Source organism: Scomber scombrus, chromosome 11 (assembly GCF_963691925.1).
Source record: "Scomber scombrus chromosome 11, fScoSco1.1, whole genome shotgun sequence".
Classification (NCBI taxonomy): domain Eukaryota; kingdom Metazoa; phylum Chordata; class Actinopteri; order Scombriformes; family Scombridae; genus Scomber; species Scomber scombrus.
In genome coordinates this window covers 16,922,963-16,949,267 of record NC_084980.1, presented here as the reverse complement: position 1 = coordinate 16,949,267, position 26,305 = coordinate 16,922,963, and the positions used below count along the sequence as shown (strand labels likewise).

At 41.4% G+C, this 26,305-nt stretch overlaps 1 protein-coding gene across 1 annotated transcript in view; it reads right to left on the bottom strand.

Annotated features, from left to right (window-relative positions):
• The window catches only part of phlpp1 (PH domain and leucine rich repeat protein phosphatase 1), a 51,906-nt gene extending 29,633 nt beyond the window's left edge, over positions 1-22,273 (bottom strand). The window contains exon 1 of the mRNA XM_062429493.1: positions 20,380-22,273. Within this exon, the coding sequence (XP_062285477.1) occupies positions 20,380-21,982 (1,603 nt within the window). The 5' untranslated portion in view covers positions 21,983-22,273. The remainder of the gene's footprint in view (positions 1-20,379) is intronic.
• Positions 22,274-26,305: the final 4,032 nt, after the last annotated feature.

Below are 26,305 nucleotides of genomic sequence, written 5' to 3'. Positions count from 1 at the left end.
TTAATCCTGTGGCACCAGGGAGCATCAGAGAAACAAAATCCAAACACTGAAATACTGGCATGACCCTAAAGATTCAGAAAATGTATCATTTACCCATATTATCTGATTTGGAGGGGGTGATTTTCAGTGTTATATCAGACATGGCGTTTTCAAAGACAGAAACATGTAGTGTACTATTACCCCTATGCTAATTTGTTGAAGTCTGAGGTAAATATTTTTTAGAGAAAGTTGTTATTCAGCATTTTAAGCATTTTTAGATAGTTCAAAAGGTCCTTAATACATATCCACCAAATATAATTTATATCAGGTCCCCAATTTCATGGAATTTACATTAAAAAATGAATGCCTTGTTCTCGGGCGACTCTGGTAAATAAGAAAACTTTTATACATAACCACAAAACTTTCCCAGTTTATCACATAAATTAAGACAAGTATTGCTTGTATAGCAGGTTTTCTCAAAAGTAATGGCTAAATATACAAATGAGGCTTCATTTACTAAAATAGGCGCTAATTTGGAGAAATGTTCAAACTTGACATGTATATATTGGATGAGGTCACCTTAAAAGTTATCATTGCGGTTTAAGCAGTTTAAACATATAATAATAGCCAGTCAGAAATAAAATGTATAAATAATGAGCTTGTAATGTATAAATAAAAACAAAAAGTGAATAAAAACAGAATGCAACGATGGCAGAAAATGTTTTCGATTATTTTTTTTGGAACATCCCATAGGGTCAATGGTATAGCAGTGCAGCCTCGGATGTTCGGTCCTGAACTGCCTAGACCAGCTTGTGATGTGCCCAACAGCACTGTCTCTGTATCTTTGCCAGCTCTGCCAGTGTATGCTGTGGGAACTAGGTGTGGTCCTCCAACTAGATCCTATGTTGAGGTCAAGACAGATATCTGTGCTGATGCTTTGAAGAAGAACTTCTTATGGTTGGTATGCAGACTGCACTCTGCCACAAATCAAAGTGTCCCTAGCTGGACAGGTTACAACATCTTAGCAGCAAACTCTGTTAATGTTATTCCCAGTGTTGTCAGCTATCTGCCAACCATCAATGCCCCGGCCACCCAGATGGCAACTGTTCATGAGATTCTCCTTCAAAGTAAAAACATCATGACTTCCTTACACATCAGCAACATGTCAGTTGCCTTTGATCAGGCTCTCTACTGTAAAGTTATAGAAATTCTGTGGGCACATAGAGACAGGTTTCCCAACATTGTGCCAAGACTTGGAGTCTTTCACACTATCTGTATGTTATTGGGTGTGATTGGGAAGCGCTTCCAGGCTGCAGGCCTAAGGGACATATGCATTGAATCTGGAGCTGTGGCTGAGGGATCTGTCAGTGGTGTTTTGGATGGCCATAAGTACAATAGATCTCTGAGATTCCACAAAATCATGTATGAAGCCCTCCTGAGGCTAGTCTGGAATCAGTTTCCCCAGTGGCTCACAGAGAACCATCCTGATGCCCACGATCTCCGATCTCTAGATATCCGGCCCCTAGTCTTGAGTGTCTTTTCTGAGGGTATATCATCAACCACTGTAGAAGAATCACTTGACCGTACAGTTTTCAGAAAGGTCCATCAGTACTTCTGTGAATTCATGCAGCATCTCAGGTCTCAGCAAGGTCCACTGGCCCGCTTCTGGATGTCATATTTTGACATGGTGGAGGTTGTACTAAACCTTGTGAGGGCATCACGTGAAGGAAACTGGGCATTGCACATGGCTAGCATTCGATCAATCATCCCCTGGACCTTTGCCTATGATAATCTGAATTATGCAAGGTCACTCACTGCTTACTACTCAGAGATGAGCAGCATTGAACATGAGAAACCAGGTCTGTACATGTTTCTCTGTGAAGGTGGCTTTTCGGCCCAGCTGAGTGCAACAAACACATTTGCAGGGTTCCGATTGACCAGACCCTAGAGGAAACTGTCAATCGGGACACTCAGACAGCTGGAGGCACAAAAGGGTTCAGCTTGAACCCAGCAGCTGTCTCAAGATATTACCTTACTGCTGAGTACAAAAGCACTTACCTGTCTATATTGAAAAGCTCCCTGGGACCCCAACAAAGTGACTGTTCTCACAAGGACCTTGGGCAAAGCAGAATTGCCAAAGATGAAGAACACATTACAAGCACTGTGGATCTGTTGGATTCTAGTTGGATAAATCCATTTGCAGGTGGTGAGTCCCTTGTTTCTCTGTCTACTGGAAGTACAGCACCAGCAGATGTTGCTGAAGACCTTCTGAAAGCACACACCATTGGCGAGAATGCCTACAGAACCTTCTCTGCTGAGCGTGTTGAGAGTAATCTTCCTGCAAAGCAGTTCCATGCACCACTCTCCAAGAAGAAACTGAAAACATTCTCCTCAATGCAGGGAAAAGCAAAGATATGCAAAACTGGGAATAAAGAAGTTATCCTCAAAGCTGATAATCGAATATTTGCCCACATGGTACTGATTGCACAGAGTAGACAGCTCAACCTGAAGGAAGTGTTATCTCATCCCCTTGGACCACTTCCGTGGGCTCTTGCTTGTGAGGAAGACTTGCAAATCCTCACTTGCCAAGCAACTGCTCAAGTTCCCATGTGTTGCTGAATCATTGCCATTAAATTCAAGCTGCGTAATAGATGGCATGGCACTTGTTCAGAAGCTGAACGGTGATGGCAAGACATTTGCTGATATTGCAGACTATGTCTTGTCCACTGTGCTAGCTGAAGCAAGTCACAGCACCCGTGTTGACATTGTTTTTGATGTATATAATGAGGCTTCTATCAAACACATGGAGAGAGTGGCCAGAGGTGCAGACTCAGGCACAGAGGTCAGACAGATCACTGCAGGGCACAGAGTTCAGCAATGGAAGAAGTTCCTACAAAGCAACAACAACAAAACAAATCTTGCTACCTTCTTGCTCAAAGAGTGGGGCAAAGAACAGTCTAGAACAAGAATCTGTGAAAAGGTTCTGTACACTACAACCAAAGATCAGTGTTACAAGCTGACCCAACAGGGAGTGCACAAGGTAGCAGACCTGTCGTCCACTCAGGAAGAGGCTGACACCCGTATGCTACTCCATGCTTGCCATGCTTCAAGGACTGGTCACAAATCTGTCATCCTTGTGTCTGATGACACTGATGTCTTGGTGATAAGCCTGGCTACCAGTGATGCACTCACATGTGACCTGTTCCTGAAGTCAGGGACAAAGAATCGCACTAGTTACGTAAACATCTCACAACTCGCTCGTGGTCTGGGTTCACAGTTGTGTCAGGCTTTGCCTGGTTTACACGCATACACAGGCTGCGACACTGTAAGTGCATTTGCAGGTCGTGGTAAAGTGTCAGCCCTAAAACTTCTTCAGAAGAATGAAAACTTCTGTTCAGAAGGTTGGGGCAGACTCGACAATGACACCTTAGTTGTATGCAGTCTTACAGGAGTTCACATGTCAAATGTACAGCTCCAAGTCCAGAATCACCAACATCAATGAAATGAGGTATGCACTTTTTTGTGCAAAGAAAGGTGTAGAATCCTGGCAGTTACCTCCATGCTCAGATTCTCTCAGGAAGCACTGTCTCAGAGCTAACTATCAAGGTGCTATCTGGAGAAGATGCCTCGAGAACAACCCTGAAGTTCCTTCCCCAGTTGAGCATGGGTGGTCTAGAGTGGACCAAGATGGTGACTTGCAGCTCTCCATAGACTGGTTCAATGTCTCCATTGGTCCACAAGCAGTACTTGAGTTTCTGTCCTGCTCATGCAAGAGGGACTGTGTCACTCCATCATGTCAGTGTGTTGCCAAAAACTTGCCCTGCACTGACCTATGCCATGCAAGACAGTGCAAAAACCAGAAGGATGACTTTGCTGATGAGAAACAATCCTATTCCTCTGATGAGGATTCCGAAGAGGAGTTTGATTAGTGTCGTGGCCTTGAATGATGCAATCTGTACGAAAATGTCATAAAATGTCATTGACCATGCCTAAAAGTCATGACCTTGACCTTTTACAGTAATGGCAATGTCATAATTGGGTTTACCACACCTTAAAACATAGGAATCCATGTCTCATTTGTTATTTGTTATACCGTTTTTTAGATTTTCAGCTATGTCAGTGTTCTGCTTAATTTATAGGCATTATTTTCTCAAACGCCATGTCTGATATAACACTGAAAATCACCCCCTCCAAATCAGATAATATGGGTAAATGATACATTTTCTGAATCTTTAGGGTCATGCCAGTATTTCAGTGTTTGGATTTTGTTTCTCTGATGCTCCCTGGTGCCACAGGATTAAAAGACAAAAGATGACTTAGGCGGAAATGGCAGGAAAATGTGTGTGATTAAAAGTTTGAAGAGCTCCAGGGTTGGCTGTACTTATCCAAAATGTTCACAAAAGGATTTAAATGAAAGCCCAGAGTCTCCCCTTTAAAATGATACCAAACATAACAAAATAAAATATTCCAATATGTCCAATATAGATTTTCAGCTGTCAGTGTTCTGCTTGATTTATACGCATTATTTTTCTCAACCTTAGTTTACATTATGTGTGATAACTCAAAACAGCTACTCTTGTCAGATGGCCATCATACATCATTGAAAAGCTGAGATTCCAGGCTTTCAGAAAAGGTATGGTAGCCTTTGCCACTTTTTCGGTAACGACCAACCCCTCTGGCTCACGGACTATATATGCAGATGACACCGTCCTTTACTTGCCTACAGATTCAATTGATGCTGCCACTCAAAATCTACAGCTATCATTTAACCTCCTTCAAAAACTCTGTCATAATTTGAAGCTGGTCCTAAACTGTTCAAAATGGATATTGTTTCTAAATGCAAGAAATACTGACAGTTGCAGTGGTGACATTTTTTCGGTCAATAACACCATAAAAGAGAGTGCAGTAGTAAAAATATTTGGGTGGATGAAAAACTTTTAAAATCCATATTGCCATGTTATCAAAGCTAATACTGAAGTTGGGCTTACTTTTTAGAAATAAATCTTGCTTTACTTTATTTACGAGAAAAAGATTGTAACTTCCATCTATATGCAGATGACACCATCCTTTACTTGCCTACAGATTCAATTGATGCTGCCACTCAAAATCTACAGCTATCATTTAACCTCCTTCAAAAATTCTGTCATAATTTGAAGCTGGTCCTAAACTGTTCAAAATGGATATTGTTTCTAAATGCAAGAAATACTGACAGTTGCAGTGGTGACATTTTTTCTGTCAATAACACCATAAAAGAGAGTGCAGTAGTATAAATATTTGGGTGGATGAAAAACTTTTAAAATCCATATTGCCATGTTATCAAAGCTAAGACTGAAGTTGGGCTTACTTTTTAGAAATAAATCTTGCTTTACTTTATTTACGAGAAAAAGAATTGTTGAAGCAGTTTTCCTCTCTGTATTGGATTACAGGGTTGTTTTTTAAAGGCAGGCAGCTAGTTCCACTTTCAAACCTTTAGATGCAGTATATCTTTCTGCATTAATATTCATCACTGGAGATACTGTAGTTATGGGACACCATTGTCTACTATATCAACAAAACTGGCCTGCCTGCTCTTTGCATTTTCAGTGGTGGAGTCTGGCATTCCTGTGCTGGATTAAATGTTGTGGGACGTATGAATATACTGGATGAAATCTGTGAGACACAAGTCAGTGCATGTGTCAATTGCAGAAAAAACTTATAAGGATCAATAAAAGTATAGCAACAGTAATTTATATAGAACATAAGTTTCATGCTTTGCTTGTCTGCTTTTGTTGTATTTTGGATAGAATAGCTGCTCAAAGTATGGGCCTGTATGATCAACAGACGGCTTGTGGTTGTTGCCTTGCCAGACTTTCTAATATCTCTTTTGCTGTGTTTCCAGACCTCAGAAATTAACTTGGTGAGTATAGTATTCTCATAACCAATACAAATTATGGTCAAATACCAGAATTATTAATTAAAAAGGAAAGCCATATGCACATGTAATGGCATATTCTTTTAAACCAAAGCAAAATATTTTTTTTTATCAGCAGAGATGCTTCAGGGAAGCTGTTAGGTTTATTCACTAAGGACAAGCAAACCAGTTAAGCTTTCTGATACGACCTTGCATCACATAGTATTGGGCATATTTAAAATCTTTTTTTCTACTTTTTTTTTTTAAGGTTAACAACTCAGAAAAAACATCAATGCCTCTCTCACTTCCTGCAAGTATCTAATATCTTCCTAGCAAAAGGTCAGATGTATTCTTCATCAAAACCCTCTGAGTGTTTATGTAATGCAGCTTCATGTACATTCAGTTTGAATGCATGACAAACTTGTTCATCTGAGTGGAAGAGAATGAAGGAAGGCTTTTCCATGTTGGTAAAATAATGAACTACCAGCAGGGTCATGAGTGCGTGAGAGACAAATGTGAGGCTGCGCTTTCACACACAAAATAAAACAAGCCTGCACACGTGTGAACCGAGTTACTGTTGTGTGATAGTAAACTGGCAGGAGAGCCAGGGTGCCCAGTTATGTAATGTGTCTCTGTTTTGCTTGCACGCACACACACACACACACACACACACACACACACAATGAACTGAAAGGTTTTAAACGTGCGTATATGTGTCTGTATGTGCATATTGTATTGTTTCGGTGCCAGGAAGGTCTCCATTGAACTGATATTCAAAAGTTTCCCCTACTTAACTTCCTCTATTATCCATTTCTTGAAGTATATAACATCAGGCACCAATATCTCCAGCTGTCATCCATACTCCATTACCCTCTGCTCTCCCACTTTTCTTCTGTTCAGTCTCAGTGAAAATAAAAAAAATAAAAACTCAAAGAAGTCTTACTTGATATTTGTCCTTAAGTGGTGCACAAAATCATGTAAAAAAGACCAAACAGAACATGTATCAACTTGGAGTCTACGTCAGGGTTATCAGGGTGACACATGATGAAGACTTAGTCAGTATGTATTGATCTGTTTAGTTTCCCATATGCTCAAAGAATAAATTCATGTTATTTCACCTGAAGACAGAGTGCCTTTTTTCCATGGTTTTCTGCACCACTTAAGCACAAATATCAAGCAAGACTTCCTGGATCTTATTTTTTGTATTTTTACCAGCTCCACTAAAGAGCACTTGCCATATGAGCGATCAGAAGCATGCAGTGCTTCCTTCTTCCATTGTAAACTGTTAAAGTCTGAGTGGTTTTATGTGTCTGCCCCTGCAGAGAGTCCCCATTTCTTTCCCATCTTATTCATGACCTGACCTCTCACACCTTTACAAAGCACCAGTCCTCTTTTGACATATTTCAGTATGGATCCATCCTGCTTAAGTGTCGCTGCTCTGTGGCTGACAATTCTCTCTGACCTCACCAAAGAGAAAGAGAAGTAAAAACAGAACTTCCAAAAAAAGGGACAGATAATGTACTACATTATTAGGAGTGTCCTATTCAGCTATTCAGCCCTACTCTGCATTCACAACTTCCTCTCCAGCCTCAAGCTGGCACACCCATCCCCATCCCGAGACCCCACCCACAGCCCTTCACATGCCAACAGTTCCTGCAGTGTGTCCTCAGCGCAGCCTGTGCCATAATGCTCAAGGATACACTGTTGACAGCTAAGGGTCACTGCAGTCCAGGCACAGGGTGGCACACACTCATGAATGATGCAGCACTCGCCCTCAGTCTTACAGACCTCTCGCTAACACATGAGGACACATAATCAGCAGCCATGACCGAAGATGCAATTAAAGCAAATCCCAGATGCTACCAAACAATGTATGACAACATTGTGATAGATTCTCCACCTGCAGGAGCTTTTAAAAAAGGCATGAACCGAGAAACATGTTCCCTCTGTGAGTTCCATTATACTGTGTGTTTGTGTGTGTGCGTGCGCTAAAGTTTCATCAATACAACACCAAATGAGCTCATAACATATGAAGCAAGGATGGAAAACACTGACTACAAGTACAACACATAATTATTTTTTATGGATCTCACAACTCAAATTGTGGATGGAAAGAAAATTAATTGACATATAACACTGGCATAAACCAAACATTTTTCTAAATTAAGTAATCATTTAGGTCATAATTAAACAAAACATTGGCTGGTTTATGCTTCTCAAAGTGAAGATTTTTTGTTCTTCCTTGTGTATATCACCAGATATCACCATCAACTCTGAAAAATAAAAAATGAAAAAAAATCCGTAACAAAAGTGTGTGATTAATTGACAATAAAAATAATCAGCCCTACTTCAGTTTGAGCATATTTGCCACATTCTGCCAGAGCAAGAACAATCAAGATGAGAGGAATAAATACGCTCTCAGCCTGGTGAGATCAGGAAAAGGTGATTATGCAGCTGCACATACATTTAAGATTCACCCAAATCATGTAGAGATTTCTCAAACACACATATTATCTCATCGCTCAGGACACCGGTTGCTCATCAGCGCCGTCACTGTGTCACTTCAGCCTCCGCATTCTGTCACTCAGCAGTTGCTAATGGCCTGTGCACAGCAGCAGCCTGTCTCTGCAGCACTCCACACAGCCTTGATAAAGTGCAGCGCCTTAGAGGGCTTAAAGATAGAGTTAGAACTAGAAAGAGCGGGGAGTAAAGGTATTGTCATCTTAAGCACCAGTATAATAACCCCCCTCCCAGGCACAGAGGTTTAGGCTTACCCACCTAGCATTCAACCCCCCTGGGAAGTGCATCAGGGGAGGGTGAAATGTGAGAGTGAGGATGAAGGGAGAGTAGCGATAAAGGAGCGGGCTGACAACACCTCCCTCTGATACCGAAGCTAAAGAGACGAGATGAGAACACTAATTGGTAAGCCGGTGAAGGTTTGATGTCGCGCAAAAGGTTAGAGCTGATAGCGGTGGACTGCGCATGCAAGTGAATATACATGCCAGAGTTTATGTGTGTGTGCCTGTGGTTATGTGTTTGTCAGTGATTAATCCGCTTGCAGTGACTCCTGCCTGTTTGTCGCGCTGGGTTTCCCTGTTCATTTGTACCGCTGCATTAATGATGCCTGTCGCTGATAGAAATGAGGAACGGATATTTTTACATTCAGCCTAAAAGCCGGAGCAGACGACCATTAGATGGAGAAAATTTTAAAAGGTCAGAAAAGGGCAAAACTGCAAACGATAATCAGGTGGATTGTTTGTGTCACAGCACTGTGAGAGATGTGATTCTTTGACATTTAGCAAATAGTCTCCATCCTAATTCATGAACTGTTAAGTATGCAGCTCTAAAGACTCTGCACTGACAACCCTGAGTAATCCAGGCATCCTTCCTGAAGGGATGGTGTTAGAAAAGCTAAAATTATTGAGATAATAAGTCAAAACGCTAACTTTTGGGAATGCCAGAGTTGCACAAGACACGCAAGAGAACTTCTCAGTCCCTTCTTGTAAAACAGTCAACTTTTTTAGAGACTGCACTGTCACCAAAACCCTCTGTCACCTCCTATAATGTGTTAATAAGAGGGTTGTGCGTGTGCACATGTCAGCCGGTCAGTCACTCAGTCATAATTCAAAGACTGAGGGCATAATAACTGAGCAGCAGCAGCGTCACATGTCTAAAGGTCAAAGATGAGAACAATATGATTTTATGTGTCTGTGTCCTGCCGCGTGCCTGCTCAACAACAACTGAGAAAAACCTCATCACTGTTTCTTTCCTGTGACATACCAAACTGTGCTGCTAATCTGCTTTCAGTAGGGCTGCAACTATTGATTAGTTTCATTATCAATTCAACCGCTGATTGTTTTGATCTATAAAGTGTCAATGAATTGTGAAAAATGCCTAACATTTCACAAAGCCTAATTTGACATATTGAACTGTCTTGCTTTGTCAAAGCAACAGTATAAAACTTACAGATAATCATTTTTCTATCATACACAACAAAGAAAAACAGCAAATATTCACATTTGAGAAGCTAGTACAAGTGGGCTTTTAGTATTTTCCCCAGAAAATGTACTTACACGATTGATCGCAAATCAAAATTGTTGCAATTTTATTTTCTGTTGATCCACTACTCGATTGATTGACTAATGTTTCAGCTTTAGCTGTCATTACACAATATATATTGTTGTACTGAAGTGCACTGAAGCTACCTGCATCCCTGATGTCGTTTAACCATGGCAACACACAGCCTTAACACGCAAGTAGAGTTTTTTGTATTTCAAAAGATTAAAAAGTCTGTGTTTTGAAAAGATGACATGACAACTTTTTTTTCTTCACAGTGAACAGATGTGATTTTATGTACTGTGTGTACTAAGCATGTGCTACCAATCAACGAGTAGGCAGATTTCCTGAGTGAGGGAAGCAGATATAAGTAGGCGGCAGCAACATTTTCATAGATGCAGCACTAGAATAGCAGTGGTGTGAGCATGAGACTGGGTGAATACCAGAGCAGTGTACTGTACTGTAATATTATGAGGAGTGTGTGTGTGTGTGTGTGACTGGTGGGGTGAATACTTTGCAGGCTGGACCAAAAACGGCCAAAAACAACCAAAAACTGCTCGAGGCTTCAGTCTGAACTTGTTTTTCTGCTAACTTGTCCACAAATATTTGTGACATGTGACACCACAAATGCATCAAACCTGACACACTTTATAACCATTAAAGAGAAAGGTTCCTTTCATAATGCACTCTCAATGTAAGTGAAGGGAGAAAAAAAATCCACATCCCTCCTTCTGTGCAAACATATATTTAAAAGTTTATCTGAAACTAATATGAAGCTTCAAATCTAAATTAAATCAATCTAAATCTTTTAAAGTTACTTTTCATTTTAATGCCAAAACACTTAGACACAAAGACGGAATTTATTTACTTTGGAAGAACTCATACTGCGGAGGGCTTATATTATCTTCATATAAATCTAATTTTTAGTTGAGGACTGGGGATTTTGTCATCACTTACATTGTAAGCACATTTGGATGGGATCTTCTAATGGTCAGTACAGGGGGAATGATTACAGCAAGCAGCACCTGTTTCAATGTTCATACGGATACCTGCCTATTGTTTAAAGACAAACTGTGAACACATGCTTTAATTGTTGAAAATAAACAGCAAGTTTAAACAGCTAGCCAGACTAAAAAGCAACATTAACTCTATAAATAACAAAGAACACAACTCTGTAGCAATGCATGCTGGCTAGTTGCAGTTTGCCAACAAATTAGGCGCACCTGATTCTGTCATCTCATTCATCATTATGCACCACACATATGAAACTGTTTTTACATGAGCATTATGAGCAGGAGTGGTGACAATGACATAATTTGTATTGCTTGATGGAATTAATAGCTGCTGATCCACGATGAAAGGCAGTCAAACCACTTCCAGTTCCAAGTTTCCCTGAGGGTACATCAGTGACACACAGATAAGCGCATCATAGCTTTTGTTTGTACTTAACCTCTAATGCCATTTGTTATCAGAAGCTATGAAGAACTCTCATAGTTTAACTAAATCTGGCCATGATCCAGGGGGATGTCGCAGGCATCCAAGTTGTTCTGATTTCACTTTAAATTAAAGGCTGCCATGTTGTAGCTCTCCTTTGATAGTAAGAGACAAGAAGCAGGAGTTTCATACAAAGGAAAAGTACAAGCAATAATAAGTGTAAACAGTGTTTTTTTTTAATTATTTCTAGTCCAGTTATTTTTCTATTACATAAAAAAATGCATCTGATGTTAGTGAGCAGCAGTTGCCTTTGGGTAACTGAGAAAAGAAGTTGTCCATGAAGACGGCATTATTCAATAAAGCCACAGAAGGACAGGCCACAAAGTAATCAGATCCCAGATCTGTGGTTAAGGTTACAATCGGTCCAGTTCAGTCAGTCCAGAGAGGAAGGCTTTCACACAAGAAGAGCGAAGGGGGGAGAGAGAGAGTGCAAGAATTAAAGGGCTACTGATGATGCACAGGGAGCGGACGAGTGAATGAATGAGATTGTGATGTTGTTGCACATTCCCCTGACCCCACGTGCTCACTTTTCTCTCTCTCCTTCTCTAACACCCCTCCATCCACCAACCCACCACCACCACCACAACCACCCTCCCTCCTTTCCTTTTGTTTTGTTTAAAATTTAACAAGGTCTGGAACAGTGGAGGGCTGAAGCGGGCATCCGGGGTGTTTTGGCTCAGCCTCATGTCACATGCAGGGGCCATGTGAACACAGTGGCACTGAGAGAGAGAGGGGGAGAGAGAGAGAGAAGGATAGTGAGACAAAAAAAGAACTAAAGAGGGGGAAGTCTTTAACCAGAAGTAGAAAAGGGTGCTAGCTGAGTGAGAGTTAATAAAATGACTATGCATGTATTTAAAACAGGAACTACAGACAGAATAAGACCGGCCAGCGAAAAATAAGCATGTGTAAGATAAACAAGAGGGAAGGGAACGTGGGGTGTTGAGAGAGAGAGAGAGAGAGAGAGAGAGAGAGAGAGAGAGAGCTAACTTCCTGGTGCAGCAGGTGACAGCTTTTTTTTCCAGGATCTGGGTGATCATCAAACTGAAACCGCTAACAGCAAGTGACAAGCCAATTGCCATGTTAATGATTGTGACACACTGCACACAAAATGATATCTCCCCAGGACTTTCAGCTTCACAGACCTCAGCCCTTATGGAATTAAACAGTTTATTAGGTACACCTGTGCAATCTAATGTAATCCAATATAAGAGTCTGCAATAAATCCTACGCTTATGAAGCACATAATCTTCTATTTTTCATACTTATTTTTGGCTTTGAGAGAAATGAGTTTTTTGGGAATATTACAAAAACCTCCCTATAAAATACAGCCCAATAAACACCAGTAAAATGTAACTAATACTGTACATTTACTCAAATACTTGTACTTACAGTAGGTCTTATTTAGGTAGAATGTACTTGACTTGAATATTTCCTTTTTTTCCTACATTACATGTTAGAGAAAATATTATATATATTTTATGATATTTATTTTTAAATACTTTTTACCACTTTAAAAAGATATACTACTAACAGCATATACAGTTGTTATAATTAGCAGCAATTCGATCAGCTACAACAATAAATTGAAAGCTGCTTACACAATAGTGCATTAGTAATTACCCAAAAAATGATAAACAGTTTGTAATAACAAGACTTTCTGAAAGGCACCACATCTGTAAATGCAATGACTTGTAATATGGTATTGCTAATTTTATGTACTGAAATAGTCTGAATACGTCTTCCAACACTGCCAATTAGGGCCCGACCAATACTGAATTTTTAGGGCTGAGACTGATTCTGTTATTAGGCAGCAAAAAAATTCCATATTAATGTATTGGCCAATAATCATATTTAAACAGAATATATAAACACACACTTTTTGTAATGATACCTCATAGGTGCATATCAAACACTTGTGACAAAGATATGTAATGTAGGCATGATGTTTTACAGCTTAACAAAACACAGTATTGTATAAAATTACACCATTGTTCTGAAACAGTAAACTTCACTCGGAATTTAATAATTATAAACTATGAATATAAAAAAACAAAAGCATGCACATATATATTAAACTTGAATTAAGAAAAAAAGATGAAATATGGATAAAATGTTGCCTATATAACTTTAAAGTAAATTCTAAAAATATCAGTGCAACTACATAAATACCAATACATCCGTGATAGGCCAATACCGGCCAATAATATCGACTGACCAATATTTCAGGTGGGCTGCACTGCCAATAAATACAGCACAACCACTAACTATGAAAATTAGTATAATAATAAATATAATTTATTGCTGTACTGCATTGCATTAGACTGCACATGCGTACCTAATAAACTAATGACTTAGTGTAAGATATGGCTGAAAAGTTTGGAATTATAACATACATTTATAACAATAATGTGCTGAGGAGGATACGCACAAACAAACACGCACACACTAACCAATGAGGAAGTGCTAGTCCTGCTCTTCAGCATTTTTTGAGAGAGATGAACTTTCAACTGGGTCATTTCATATCAACAACACTGCCCTTCTATTAGAGCAGAGTCCATAGAAAGAAGCTGAGCTCCACCCAAACACACACTGTGTCTATCTGAGTCCAGATGACACAAACAAAGATTCGGGGACAATTTAGCAACGCTGTGAATTCCACTCACACAATACTATTTGCAAAACACTCCCATCTATTTAGCCTTTTGTTTCCGCAGTGCAGGAAGTGTCTCCGTGAAAACAAAATCGCCAATAAACAGCCTAATCCACGACTTTCCTAATCTCGTCCTTTTGCAATCACTCACTGTACGTGAAAGCAAATGAAAGGCTAAGAAAGTGGAATTTGAAACACAACGTGAAATAACGTCTCTGGAGACTCGGGCCTTGTAAAACAAATCAGTGTAAGCACCACTGGAGCGTTGGTATTTAAAAACCTCCCATCCAGGAACTGACACAGTTCTGTCCTGCACACTAGCAGGCAAGCAGGCCGTGTGTTCCCTAATCGGAATTTTTGGGCCTCTTTAATGCTGAGAGTTGCAGATGTTGTCTGGTATTAGGCCATGCTGCTGCTGATCAAAGCTGCAGAGAGTGAGCCCCTGCTGGCCTGCCTCTAATCCCCCCTTCATGCATGTGGTCAGGGCATGGGGCTGGTGCTCAGCTTGGGGACAGTCAGCCTACTCCATGACCCCACTGAAAGGGTAACCTTTTCTCTGCCTTTGCTCACAAGCACCAGCTCTTCCAGTCCCCCTCGGGATTTCTGGAGGAGCATTCGTCAGGGGTAGTTTGACAGACAGCTGAGAGCCCACGCTGCTCCCATAGAGCAGGAAAAGCCGCTGCCCCTCCCAACCTCCTTAGCCAATTCCCCTATTTCAGAATTGGCCGGCAGGCAGACAGGAGTGACATATCAGCATGACATTGTTCAGCCTAGATTCAGAAGCTTATCACAAAGCAATGAGATTTTCAATCACATGCCACTCTGTCTCTTTTTCACTTATTTCCACATGGGGGCATGTATTAAACACAACTGAACACCAAAGCATCCTCACTCACAAACTAAGACATTAAGAACGAGTGCTTTTAAGTGTGCTGAGGCTGCAGAAATAACCTAAGCTGTGTGTTTTTTTTGGTCGTATTAATGTTTTTTAAATAAAATTATGAGGGTGACCAGTAATTCCTGGAATGAAAAGCAATAAGCTAAGGAGAGATAAAGAGATATGGGGAGATAAATGGAAACTGTCAGATGGTGTGAGGGAGGAGGAGATGCAAGGAGAGATAGTGAGAGGAGAGGGAGGGGGATCGATCATGAGAGAAATTGAGAGAGGGAGGAAGATTCAGTGTGAGAGCAGAGAAGAGGAGGGTGGAAGGATGTCAGCCAAGAAGGCAATCTATATTAGACAGAAAACAGTTCCCCTGGCTTTAACTGCTACAAGCTGACACCGCCATCCTCTCCATGTCTGCCTCGGTAGACGCACACACACATACATACACACACACACACACGTGTAAATCCTCAGAGATACACACATCCATCTCCACGCCGACCACATTTCATTTAAGACCACTTCTACACGTGAGGCTCGCACGTGAAGAAACATGTAATACATAAATCTATTCTTTGATTTCTCCTGTGCTGGTTTTTATCTTGAGAGTGCACATACACTAGTTAAAGCAAAAAAAACAAACAAACAAAAAAAAACACACCGACACATGTGTATTGGATTTGAGCTCTGGAACGTGTGAAATCTGATTACACAATTACATAATGACTCAGCAATGGGCCGTTTAGAAAGACCATTAGCTGTCAAGCGAGGACATGTATGTGAGAAAGGATGATGCAGTGTAGTGCCTCACTTCTGCTATGTTCTCCCAGTAGTGTTTGCATTCACATAGATCCTGAAAAAACTTTTTGAAAATCCTCTTTTATTCATTAAAATGAAACTGACACCCAACCATTGAAATTCATGAAACCCTGAAGGGCTGTAAAACATAACCTGAATATCATTTAAATAACAAAATGCGACTAAACCACTGGAAAAGATCCTCATATTGTTATCATAACCAGTGACCATTCATAAAAACAAAGCAATAAGGTCCCCCCTCCTCTGCCTTTGAAAATATTTTCATCGAGATGTAAGTGTGAGAGCAATCTGCCGTGCAGACGGCACAAAGAGAGTGACGTGGCACAGACAAGACAAGCTGAGTGGTTCTCTTCTTAATAGCTGCCACAGAGCCTGCTGGAGAAAGCTGGGAGCTTCATTAAGCCTTTAAACCATGCAGAGTCCTTTAAGTCATCACGTCAGTCGCTGCGTCCTCAGAGAAGGCCTGAGGTAAGAGCGAAAAGATACAGTCCTGATTCCTACTATCACTGTCTTTCTTTAAAATGTTAGTGTCTCGGGTCTACATGGAATACAGACGATCATACCAGTGAGAGTCAAGCTGCTTCCATGACTTGCGTCTCTGTTGAGTTTTTTGGGGGGGTTTTCCGTTACACCAGTGCTTTTTTTGGTTTCTTCTAATATTGATTACAACCTTTAATTTGAGTAGGATGGTGGTAATGATTTATAGCCACAAATGAAGACATCAGTTTACCACAGCTTTACATTTCCATGATGTCACATTGATGTATTATAATAAAACTCTCAACAAAGAAAGTGAGATGTGAAAAAGGTTTTTCCCTCTAAGTCTAAATGCGAATGTAATGCTTTGGTTCCTAAAAAGACCATAATATGTTATTTGAAAATACTTTGGAGTGGAACCAGGTGATGACAAAAAAGGGCAAGATTTGTGCAGTGTTGGCCTTAGAGTTGTTGCTAGACCCCAAAGTAATAAAGTAGCAAATAAGCGCCTCGATAGTGAATGAGGCAGTAGGAGTGAAATCACAATTTGGTTTGAGAATCTTATAAAAACTTATATTAAAACCATGCAATAACAAAAATGCATTATACAATGATATTTTAAGAAACAGAAAAGTAATTCACATTACTAATCCTGATCACAACACCATCACTTGTATCATAAATACACTGGCTGTAAAAAGTTAGTGTTACACAGTAACACAGTGTACAGATAATAGTAAGGTGGTTATCTGATACATTTCATCAGTTATCTCTGCTTTTATTAGTTCTGCAAGAATAATTCTTTCTGTAAAGTTCACCTTGCTGCCACATATTGGGAATTATCAGAAAATTGGGTGCAGCATGCTGAAACTGTCAGCGACCTTGACTTTATTTCACAGATGCCCGGGCTATAAACTGGTCCTGTGTGGAACTGAGAGGAATTAATAACTTGATGATTTCTAGGCCGGTGTAATGCCAGTGGTCATTAATTCCGCTCATAAAGCAGGCCAAATCTTAACACCAATTTAGATTTACAAGAACTTGCTTTTAAAAAGCAAATATTTCAACTTTTATAGGGTGAGTAGAGAGCTCACAAAAAGCAATGGGTATGCTGAAGTGCATGTGGGCCTGCTGAGTAGGCTAATGAATCTAAATTATTTAGTGTGCTGCTTTGGTTTGGTTAAGAACTCTGGGTTCTCCGCCTCTAGGGAGACCCTGTGCCAGTGTGTGTTAAGGTTCAGTATGCCATTTCCTTTTCTCGCAAGTCTACATACACATACACACACACGCACGCACACACACAAACTACTAACTCTGGGTGCGGCAACAGAGCCATCCAAGCAGGGGACAACTTCATTACTTGTTGGGCTGAGGATCTCCTGTCATCAGAGCAGAAGCCCTGTTCCTGAGCAACACTAACCTGTACACTACAATTTTACCTGGATGGGAACTTAAATCATAGCTGTGACTCAGGAAAACCTGTTAAGCACAAGCCTCTTTCGGAGGCGTATTTTCATTGGGAACTGCAGCATTTTGGGCCTGCAAGCAACAGACTGTGCATATATTGATTATATGAGTCTGTGTAGTGTGTTTCTTTTTTATTACTCTTTTTCCTTGTACTCAAACTCTAATAAAGCTGGCTCGGCATTACAAGAGGCTCCTGTGTGGGCAGCTCTGAAAGGATCACTCGTCAGCTTGCCAAAGAGGACAGCGGCCCTTTGATCTAGGCAGCCTTCTGTACATGTGTGTGTATGTGTGTGTGCGTGTGTGTTTGTGCATCTACCAGGGCAAAGTGAGTTCTCTCATCTGGCCACTGCAGAGTCTGTGCACTCAAAGCATGACCTGACCCCTTCAAAGTCAAACTGGACTCTCTCTGTCCAAAGTGTCTGGAGAGATGCACCATGGCAACTACTGGACTTAACTGCCTCTTACCATCATTCTACTGCTTCCTTAATCATGTGAAGTGCTGAGAACCTCATCTGTCATTCTTATTAAAAGATACAGAGTGGTTAACAGGCTACTCAGCTTCTAAGTTATATCTAGCGTTAAAAGTGCACAGTGCTCTTATTGAACAAGCAAGCAATAATACAGAATTTAGATACTGGACTTCCTGTATCAAAGGCCACTCAGCATGCACGGGCATGCAGACAAAAAGGCCCTTAGTGTGACTGAGGTCTACAGTTGTGGCAGCTGCGCCTAAGACTCAGCCAGCAAGTCAGCTGAGGCTGGCTCTATCTTCACTATCTGGGCAAGACAACCATTCAAAGACAGCTCAACATGTGTCAGAGTGGTATCCCCTCGTAGCCCCTGTCCCCTCAACCCCCTCCCTCCACTTCCTTCTCAGCAGACGTGCCTGACATTCTAGAGGAGCCAGCGTACATTCCTCACATACTTCTTTCGCGTAAGGAAGCAACGAAAGAGCAGGTCAGACATGTCACAGAGCATTGCTTTCTCTTTACAGCTTTTCCATCTACAAGCGTGTATGAAAACACTCTTCAATGTCTTTCTACGTGTGACTGAATGAGAATTAGGCCTTTTGTGCAGACTGTAGTCTGGGTGTTGACTGGAGCTGTTGGCTGTTGGGGGCTGTAGAGAGAGCTCAGGTGACCACAGTTAAGCTGTCTCACATGGGGATGTGGAGGCGTTGCCCTCAGAGGGGCATCAAGGCATTTTTTTGCCCGCCTTTAACAGCTGCTGCTGCTGCTGCTGGTTGAGCTCAGCTGACTGCACAGGCTTGCAGCACTCATTTGCTTTTTCCCTACATGTACATCCATCCACATGAGCCCCAGTGTAATGCTCATTCAGCCTGCCATATGATGCTATCTAAATGAAATCAGTCTCTTAGTACCTCAAGCAAGCCAGTCTTTCAAAAGCACAATAGGTCATAAAGCACATGTGACTGTGAGAGGGAGCACATGGTACATTTTCAGCTTCATATTGAGTGACCCTCTGGTTCAACAGCCTCTCGGGACAGGAAGCTACAGAGTGTTAGTGCCTCCGTTTTCCATACTTTACACCCAACTAACAGTTTCTCATCAACTGTCCTCACCAGACACTCATTTTCACCCTCCCTCCCTCAATTTCACTTCCCTCAGCGGCAACAGCCATAGCAGCAGTGGTGGAGGCAGTGGCCTGGGGAAGAAAAGGGCTTCCTGGGCTTTGGTGGAGCACGTTAACCCAGCTTGGCAGGCAGTTAGTTAGTGTGACAGTAGCCGCACTGGATGCCAATAGGACGGGCACTGAGCAGCATCTCAATGACCAGAATTCACTGAGTCCACAGAGAGGGTTTATGGTCCTCCCAGCCATACTGCTCCCACCCCTACTCTCCATCCAACCACAAAGGCATTCAGCCTTTTCATTAGGATGATAATGGGGCAAAAGCCGGAAAGGGCCCCATGTCGGAGCACCATAAGTTGTGGTGATGGCTTTGTGGCAATGTCATGCGTGTCCATGGGAGCACAGTGTGCTGCTACGGTCCGACAAAGACAGTCAAGGCCGGAAGAAACAAACAAACAATAAAAGAATAGACCTAAAATTTTAAAGGAAGCCCCAGAGGCAAGGTAGATCTGGCAAACCAATACCCTTTGGACCATGACCTCAGTCTAACCTGTTAATGCAGCCACAGAGTAAAACCAGAACCTGGCAAACCATCAGTGTGAAACAGGCTTTGCCTAACAGATATTAAATAATAACCCTCTGAATTGCTGCTGCAGTAATCGGCAACAGTTTGCAATGGCTGCACTCACCTTGCCTGTGGTGAAATAAAAACATGTGGGACTGTTCTCTTCAATCAGACAAGAATTTAAAACATGTGTCTCTAACTGATGCGAGTAACAGCACACCGAGATTTGTGTTCAGATTAAGAAATGTGTATTATTACCCTCATGTGAGCCTTTAATTCTGTCTCAAAAAGGGAAACAATTAGTTGCATGACTCTATTAGATGCATGTTATAATGAACTCCTGCATGAATACACCTGCCTCATTCTGTGACACAGGTTAACAACCTGTTACAAACCCTACAACTGTGAAGTCCAAACTGTGTGGTGTGCAAAAAGGAAGGCCTTAACAAGTCCTGAAACGAGAAGAAACCTGCATCATGGATCATACCCACAAATTAATATCTTACCTGCATAGAAACGCAACAAGGAGCCAATTTCTGTGTTAAGCCCTTCTTCTTGAACTCTCCAGGGGTCCTTAAATCCAAGTTTAAAGAGAAAGTCATTCTGGATCTGCAGAGGCCTCTCATCTGGGCTAAGCCTCCTGACAGCCTCACCATGCAACTGGACATACAGTGTGGGGCTGGACTCACAGGAATCTCCATTGTAATCTGCTGTCATCCCTGATTTTACAGCAACTTGGCCACAGTCGGGATCTTGGATGTCAGGTGTATTACCTGTAGAACAGGCTCTGGACAATGAGCCTGCACTGCTGCTGGGTGGCAGGCTGCCCAGACTGTGGGGGTTGAGTCTGCTATCTTGCCCCATATTGTTGGCAATGTCGTTTAAATGTGCGATGTTGCACTGCTTATAGTTGCCGGTGACACCATTTGTGTGATGTTGGGAGATGTGGTCCATGCTTGTGCTCGACGCAGGACAGTCGAGCTCCAGTTCGTCTGAGGAGCTGCCGTACATGTCATGGCCCTCTGTGGCACTATCAAACGAGGGACTGAGGATGGATGCATCTGTGCCCAGAATCATGTCATCACTGAGGGAGTCCCGGTGCTCGCTGAGCCGGGCCCCGGAGCTCAGGTCATCAAATGCACTACTCTCCACATCTGAGCCAGAATTTAATCCATAGCTGTCCACACCGTTCCTGTGCTCTGAGTCATCATCGTTGGGGTTATCCATGTTAGAGTTAGAATTTAAATCTGACAGTGAGCACGTAATGTTGTCTTGTAACTCTGACTCTGGGGTGAAAAGTTTTCCATCAACGTCCTGTTGCTCATCTGCATTCTCCATAAGCAGCAGTCTTAACCTGTCACTCGGGCGACCCCTCAATTCTGTGGAGTCCAGTGGAGTCAGGTGGTTGCATTTTATACTTGAGTCTTCATTGACCTTGCATGGATTATCATCATATTCATACTTCACATTGCAATTGCCATTTTGGTCAGTCTTGGGGTTGTCTTTACTAAAAATGCGCATAACAGAGCTGGACTTACTGCAGAGTTTACTCAGACGGAGCGCCACCTCGCCGGCTGTGGTGTCCATAGTGCAAAGGACCGGCCTGGGATATGAGGGCGTCAGTCTGTCGTGGACATGTATGGAGCCCCGGTGGAGATCGGCTCGAACCCACTCGCGATCTGCGGGCTGCAGCTGCATGTTCTGCCGGTGCTTCAGCAGAGTCTTTCGATCCAGACTCCGAGTGTGTAAAGACGCAGAGGAGAGGGCCGAGTTCATCTTGGCGCCGGTGACAGCTGAGGAGGAGGTGGTGGTGGTGGCTGCAGCTGCGGCGGAGAGGTTCCTCTTCAAGCGCCTCCGTCTCAACAGGAGGGAGCTGGAGTTGCTGGATGAGCCCCGGCCATTAGACGCCACAGTTCGGTTTGACGCACTAGATCCAACCGTGGAAGCAGCATGAGAAACACCGTTCCCGTTCTTTGCATCTACGCGGGAGGGTGCCAAATGTCCACCGCCATCGTCCACTGGACTCCCCCGGGCGACAGACGGTCTGCTGGGCTTCTTCATTAACTTGGTCGAGCCTCCATCCTCAGCGACAGCCTGCACACTTTCCATCTCTGCCAATGAAAAGTCCCCCACTCTAAATAAATAACGGTGCGCACTTGGTTATACCTACAGCGTCTACATTTAAAAGCCAGAATATGCGCCCACAGTGGTGAATGTCCGCCAATTGGGCGGTGTTGCTGACTTATTCCACTAGTAGTCATTCACTTCTTGCCTTCCTTTCCCTATCGGAGTCTCCTCCGCTGCTCCAGAAAAACATTTTAACCGATGAAATTCACTGTCAAGAGGCAGGGCGCGCAGAGACATATCAGGGCGGAGACGTGACCGTGCGTCCCATTTGGACCAAAATACAGCGCTAGAATATGAAATGAACGTCGGCCGACCTCCTACGCAAATACTGGCTGATATATATTCATGAGGAGGACACAAGATGGGGTCGCTGAAAACAACGCGTGGGATTGTGGGAAGTGTATTTTCATAGCGTGTGTCTCGATGTCGCCGCCACCGGAAGGAAATCACATAAAAACTGCATTTCCCGACAACCCTTGCGCCGGTTTTAGTCAAGTGAGGCGGCGAACAGATGAGAGGCGTAAACATAGCTCGTATAAAAATGTTTGATGTGCAACCACAGAAGCGCATCCCCCTTATCTAGCCCACTGTTGTCTTGCATCTACTTGGCTGCCTGTGCATTAACAGTGAACACACAACTATCACAATGCCCCAATACAGTGTACTGCACGCACACCCTGAACTCAGCTGTCATCTGTTGAATATGAGAGAAAACTTTCAGCTGAGCTCCGAGCCTGCGTGCAATGTTTAATTCTCCCCATCAACAAGCCTTCAAATACTTTTGCGCGGTAAAGTTAAGCTTCTCCGTAGGTCTAATTGTTTTAGACTAGTGGTGACGAGGCAAATAACTTAAGCACCATCTCATCAGGACGCCATTTCACAAGGCCATACAGACCAGTCTACTTGCTCTTTATTCTATTGTATTTCTCGCCATCTAGTGGAGCAAACCGCAAGGCTTGACCTCAGCTTTTTTTTCCTGTTGACGCCACAGTAACCCTGCGGAAGAGAGAGAGGCCAATTGAAGTCTATTTAGGTCACTTTTTTTTCTTTGGTGAAGCCATGTAGGCTGACACGCAAGTCCATTGTTATTGTCCACATCGAGTGTTCCCATTTTTAAGGCTGAATTCCAAATAATTTGCACATTGATTTTTGTGACCTTTGTTGATGCCTTAACATTAAAAAGTTAACTTGAAAGTCAAGCATTGGGATGTGAATGCATTTTTTTATAACTTAAAAAGGGGGATTTTATTGATTTACAGACTAGAAACTAAATGGATCATCTTTCATTGTTCTCATCGCAGCAGTCAGAATATACCTATAATTTCAGTTATATGAAATCATCCAGACTTTCTCAAAGTCTGAGTATGGTACTGCTGCAGTCTTGTTGAAAAAATGAATTTAGACAACAACAAAAAATGTCTGTAAAATTAAATAAATAATGTCCCAGTTACAACCCATGCCAACCTAAGCTTTTCCCTACAAATTCAGTATAAATTTATCCTAGTGGGAAAGTGACATTTAGATTAGTGGAAGATCTTTGAACATGCATAATCTTGTCTTCACTTCTACTCTGTAAAGTACTTTGTCCATTATGTTGTATACTTCACAGCTCCCCAATAACAGAAAGTAGTTTGTGGAGAGTAAACCAATTGCCTGGTGTACTGGGAACACACAAAACGTTTTGTTTTTTTTGTTTTTTTAAAAACTCCCTTTACAGGTTCAGGCAACATTCTGCTCAATAGGCAACCTCTAACTTTGCACATTGTTTTTGTTTTCTCCAGCGTTTCATCTACACTTTTGAACATCCTGAATTTTTATGTTGTCAGATTTCACAGTATGTGTGCCACAGTACCATTGCATGAATTATTTCTCTGAGTCTAAGCCTAAATGTGTTTTACCTGAACTGAATCATCTATATTTAATACGTTATGAAGAACAGTGTATTACTGGAGTAATACAGGCCTTGCAGGAGAATATAAGTAAGGGATCAAATTTGTGAAGAAATCCTGATTGCCAATTCCTGATAGAACTTTTTTTTTTGTAAATACATTTAAATGCAGCTGAATGTTAAAATGGTGCAAATATTGTACTCTATGACAAACCTAACAGGCAAAATAATAATATGACTAATGTCACAGTATAGCACTGTAATGTCAGAGAAATGTGTCAGTATCAATAAAACTAGTAGTAGATAAAGAAATGAATAGGGACAAGTTTTTTTAATCTCAAAAATGATAATGCATACAATGCAAACGCATTCAGAAATGGAATTTAATTGGCATGATGTATCCTTTACATGGTATTCTGTATTTCAAAAATGAAAAAAGGAACACTTTCAAATTCATCAGATGATCCACCAACATGTAAAAGGAAACAGATTATTGCTGAATTCATGTTCTTTGATTCCAGCAAAATGGAAAACCTCATGCTCAGCCCAATGGCTCAGGTGGTCTCTCTGGAGAGCTGATAATGAGAACAATGAGTGTATTTGTGTAAATTTATTCCTATGATGCTCTATTGTATGGAACCTATGGATGGAAATGTTCAAAAATGGCGTGATGCTGGAATCATACAGAAGCTGGTTCTAACACAAAAAAGTATCCAAAATTTCAATGTCTCTGAGGTTAGATGACCCAATGAAGTTTTTAGATTTTTAAAAAGGGACAAGGTGACATGAGAATGACCCGTGCATTGATTCTGAAGAGAAACAAGACCCTTGTTATTACACATATAAACCATAAAGTACAAAAGAATTGTCCATGTTCTCAGTTCCCAGGTTTTATTGGGTCATCTAACCATCACAGATCTTGAAAATATGGGAGAACACATTTTCCTTTGCTGTCAGATGTAATATAGTTAGTGGCTATAGCCTTTCATCTGTACTACGTTTCTTCATCTGACAAACAAGAATTTCATATTGCAACTTTAAAAGTAATTCAGTAAAAAATAACAAAAATATTCTGTGTACATAAAGCTTGTGAGCATTGGAATACTGGTGTAGTATCAGTGATCAGGTAACAAGACCATTAAAGTAAAGAGACAAAGTGGTCACATATCAGACATCCACATTTACACATTTGGGCACTGACCTTAAAACAGTGACCATTGTAAAGCCAACTTCAAACAGTGCGAAGGATTTCAGCAATATAAATTTAAAAATCTTGACTCAATTCATCCATTAAAGTCAGTGCTCATCATTTTTCTGGATTGTGAATGCATCATCGTGTTTGATCATGGGATTTGAGGTTGAATCCAATCTCGTTTAAACGAGAGACGGATTAATTTTTAGTGGCTCAGTCAAAACAAAATGCAGAAAAAGTCATCCTGAATAAAACCCTCCTAATGCAAAGTATAAAAGAAAAATTAAAACCCTGAAGTGAGGCCTTGTGTAGAAGCACAGTAAAAATAAAATAAGAAGGGGACACCTGCAGTTGAATCATTTCTCTACAAACAAAAGGATATTGCTTGTTCAAAAGCTTATAATGATACGAGTATAAAAGTAAAGTGTATAATACAATGCGCATTATGAGCACAGACCATTAAACATAGAGCTGCAAACACAAAAAAATGTAAAATATAACAATGTGGTGAGCATAGCTCTTGGTCTTAACTCCAAAATTACTCCATCCAAAGAGCTAGGACTTGTAAAGTTTTGATCGAAGTGCCTCTATCAAAAACAATTAAAAACTGATAAAATAATATAAAACACATAATCGTTGCACATACTGGAACCAGAGTATATCTGCCAGGTGCAATTTTCTACATTAAATGTATAAGTTTCTGACATGAATGGAACTTGGTCAAGCATGATTCTTCTTTAAACTACTTGTTCCTTTCTCAGTATAAACAAAATGTACATTTGGAGAGAGTGCAGTGCAAGCTCTCAGATTCACAGTTAGCAATTAGATGACAACATTGTCGGTACAGTGAGAATTGCACATATGAGGAGAAGAGGGGTAAGTCAGGACTACATAGTAATGACACAGGGGAAACTCCAGGGGGTGCTATAGCCTTGGAAAAGCAGAGAAATAAAATATTGCACATGATTCTGATGTTTGACCCCTCGCGCCCATGTGTCTTTTTTCTGAGCTGTCTCCAAAGTCCCAGCAGGTGCTGTGAAGATGGATCCCCTGCTGATGTGGTGAGCTCAGAACGGTCCAACCCTGCATCCTTCTACAGAGTTGTCCAGGGCTAGAGGGGTGACGGCATAATAAAGAAGGAGAGACTAGTCCACCGGTGTTATTGATGGACCAAGATACAGTTGCCCTCAGTAGATGTACAAAGTATCAATCTATCAACAAAAAC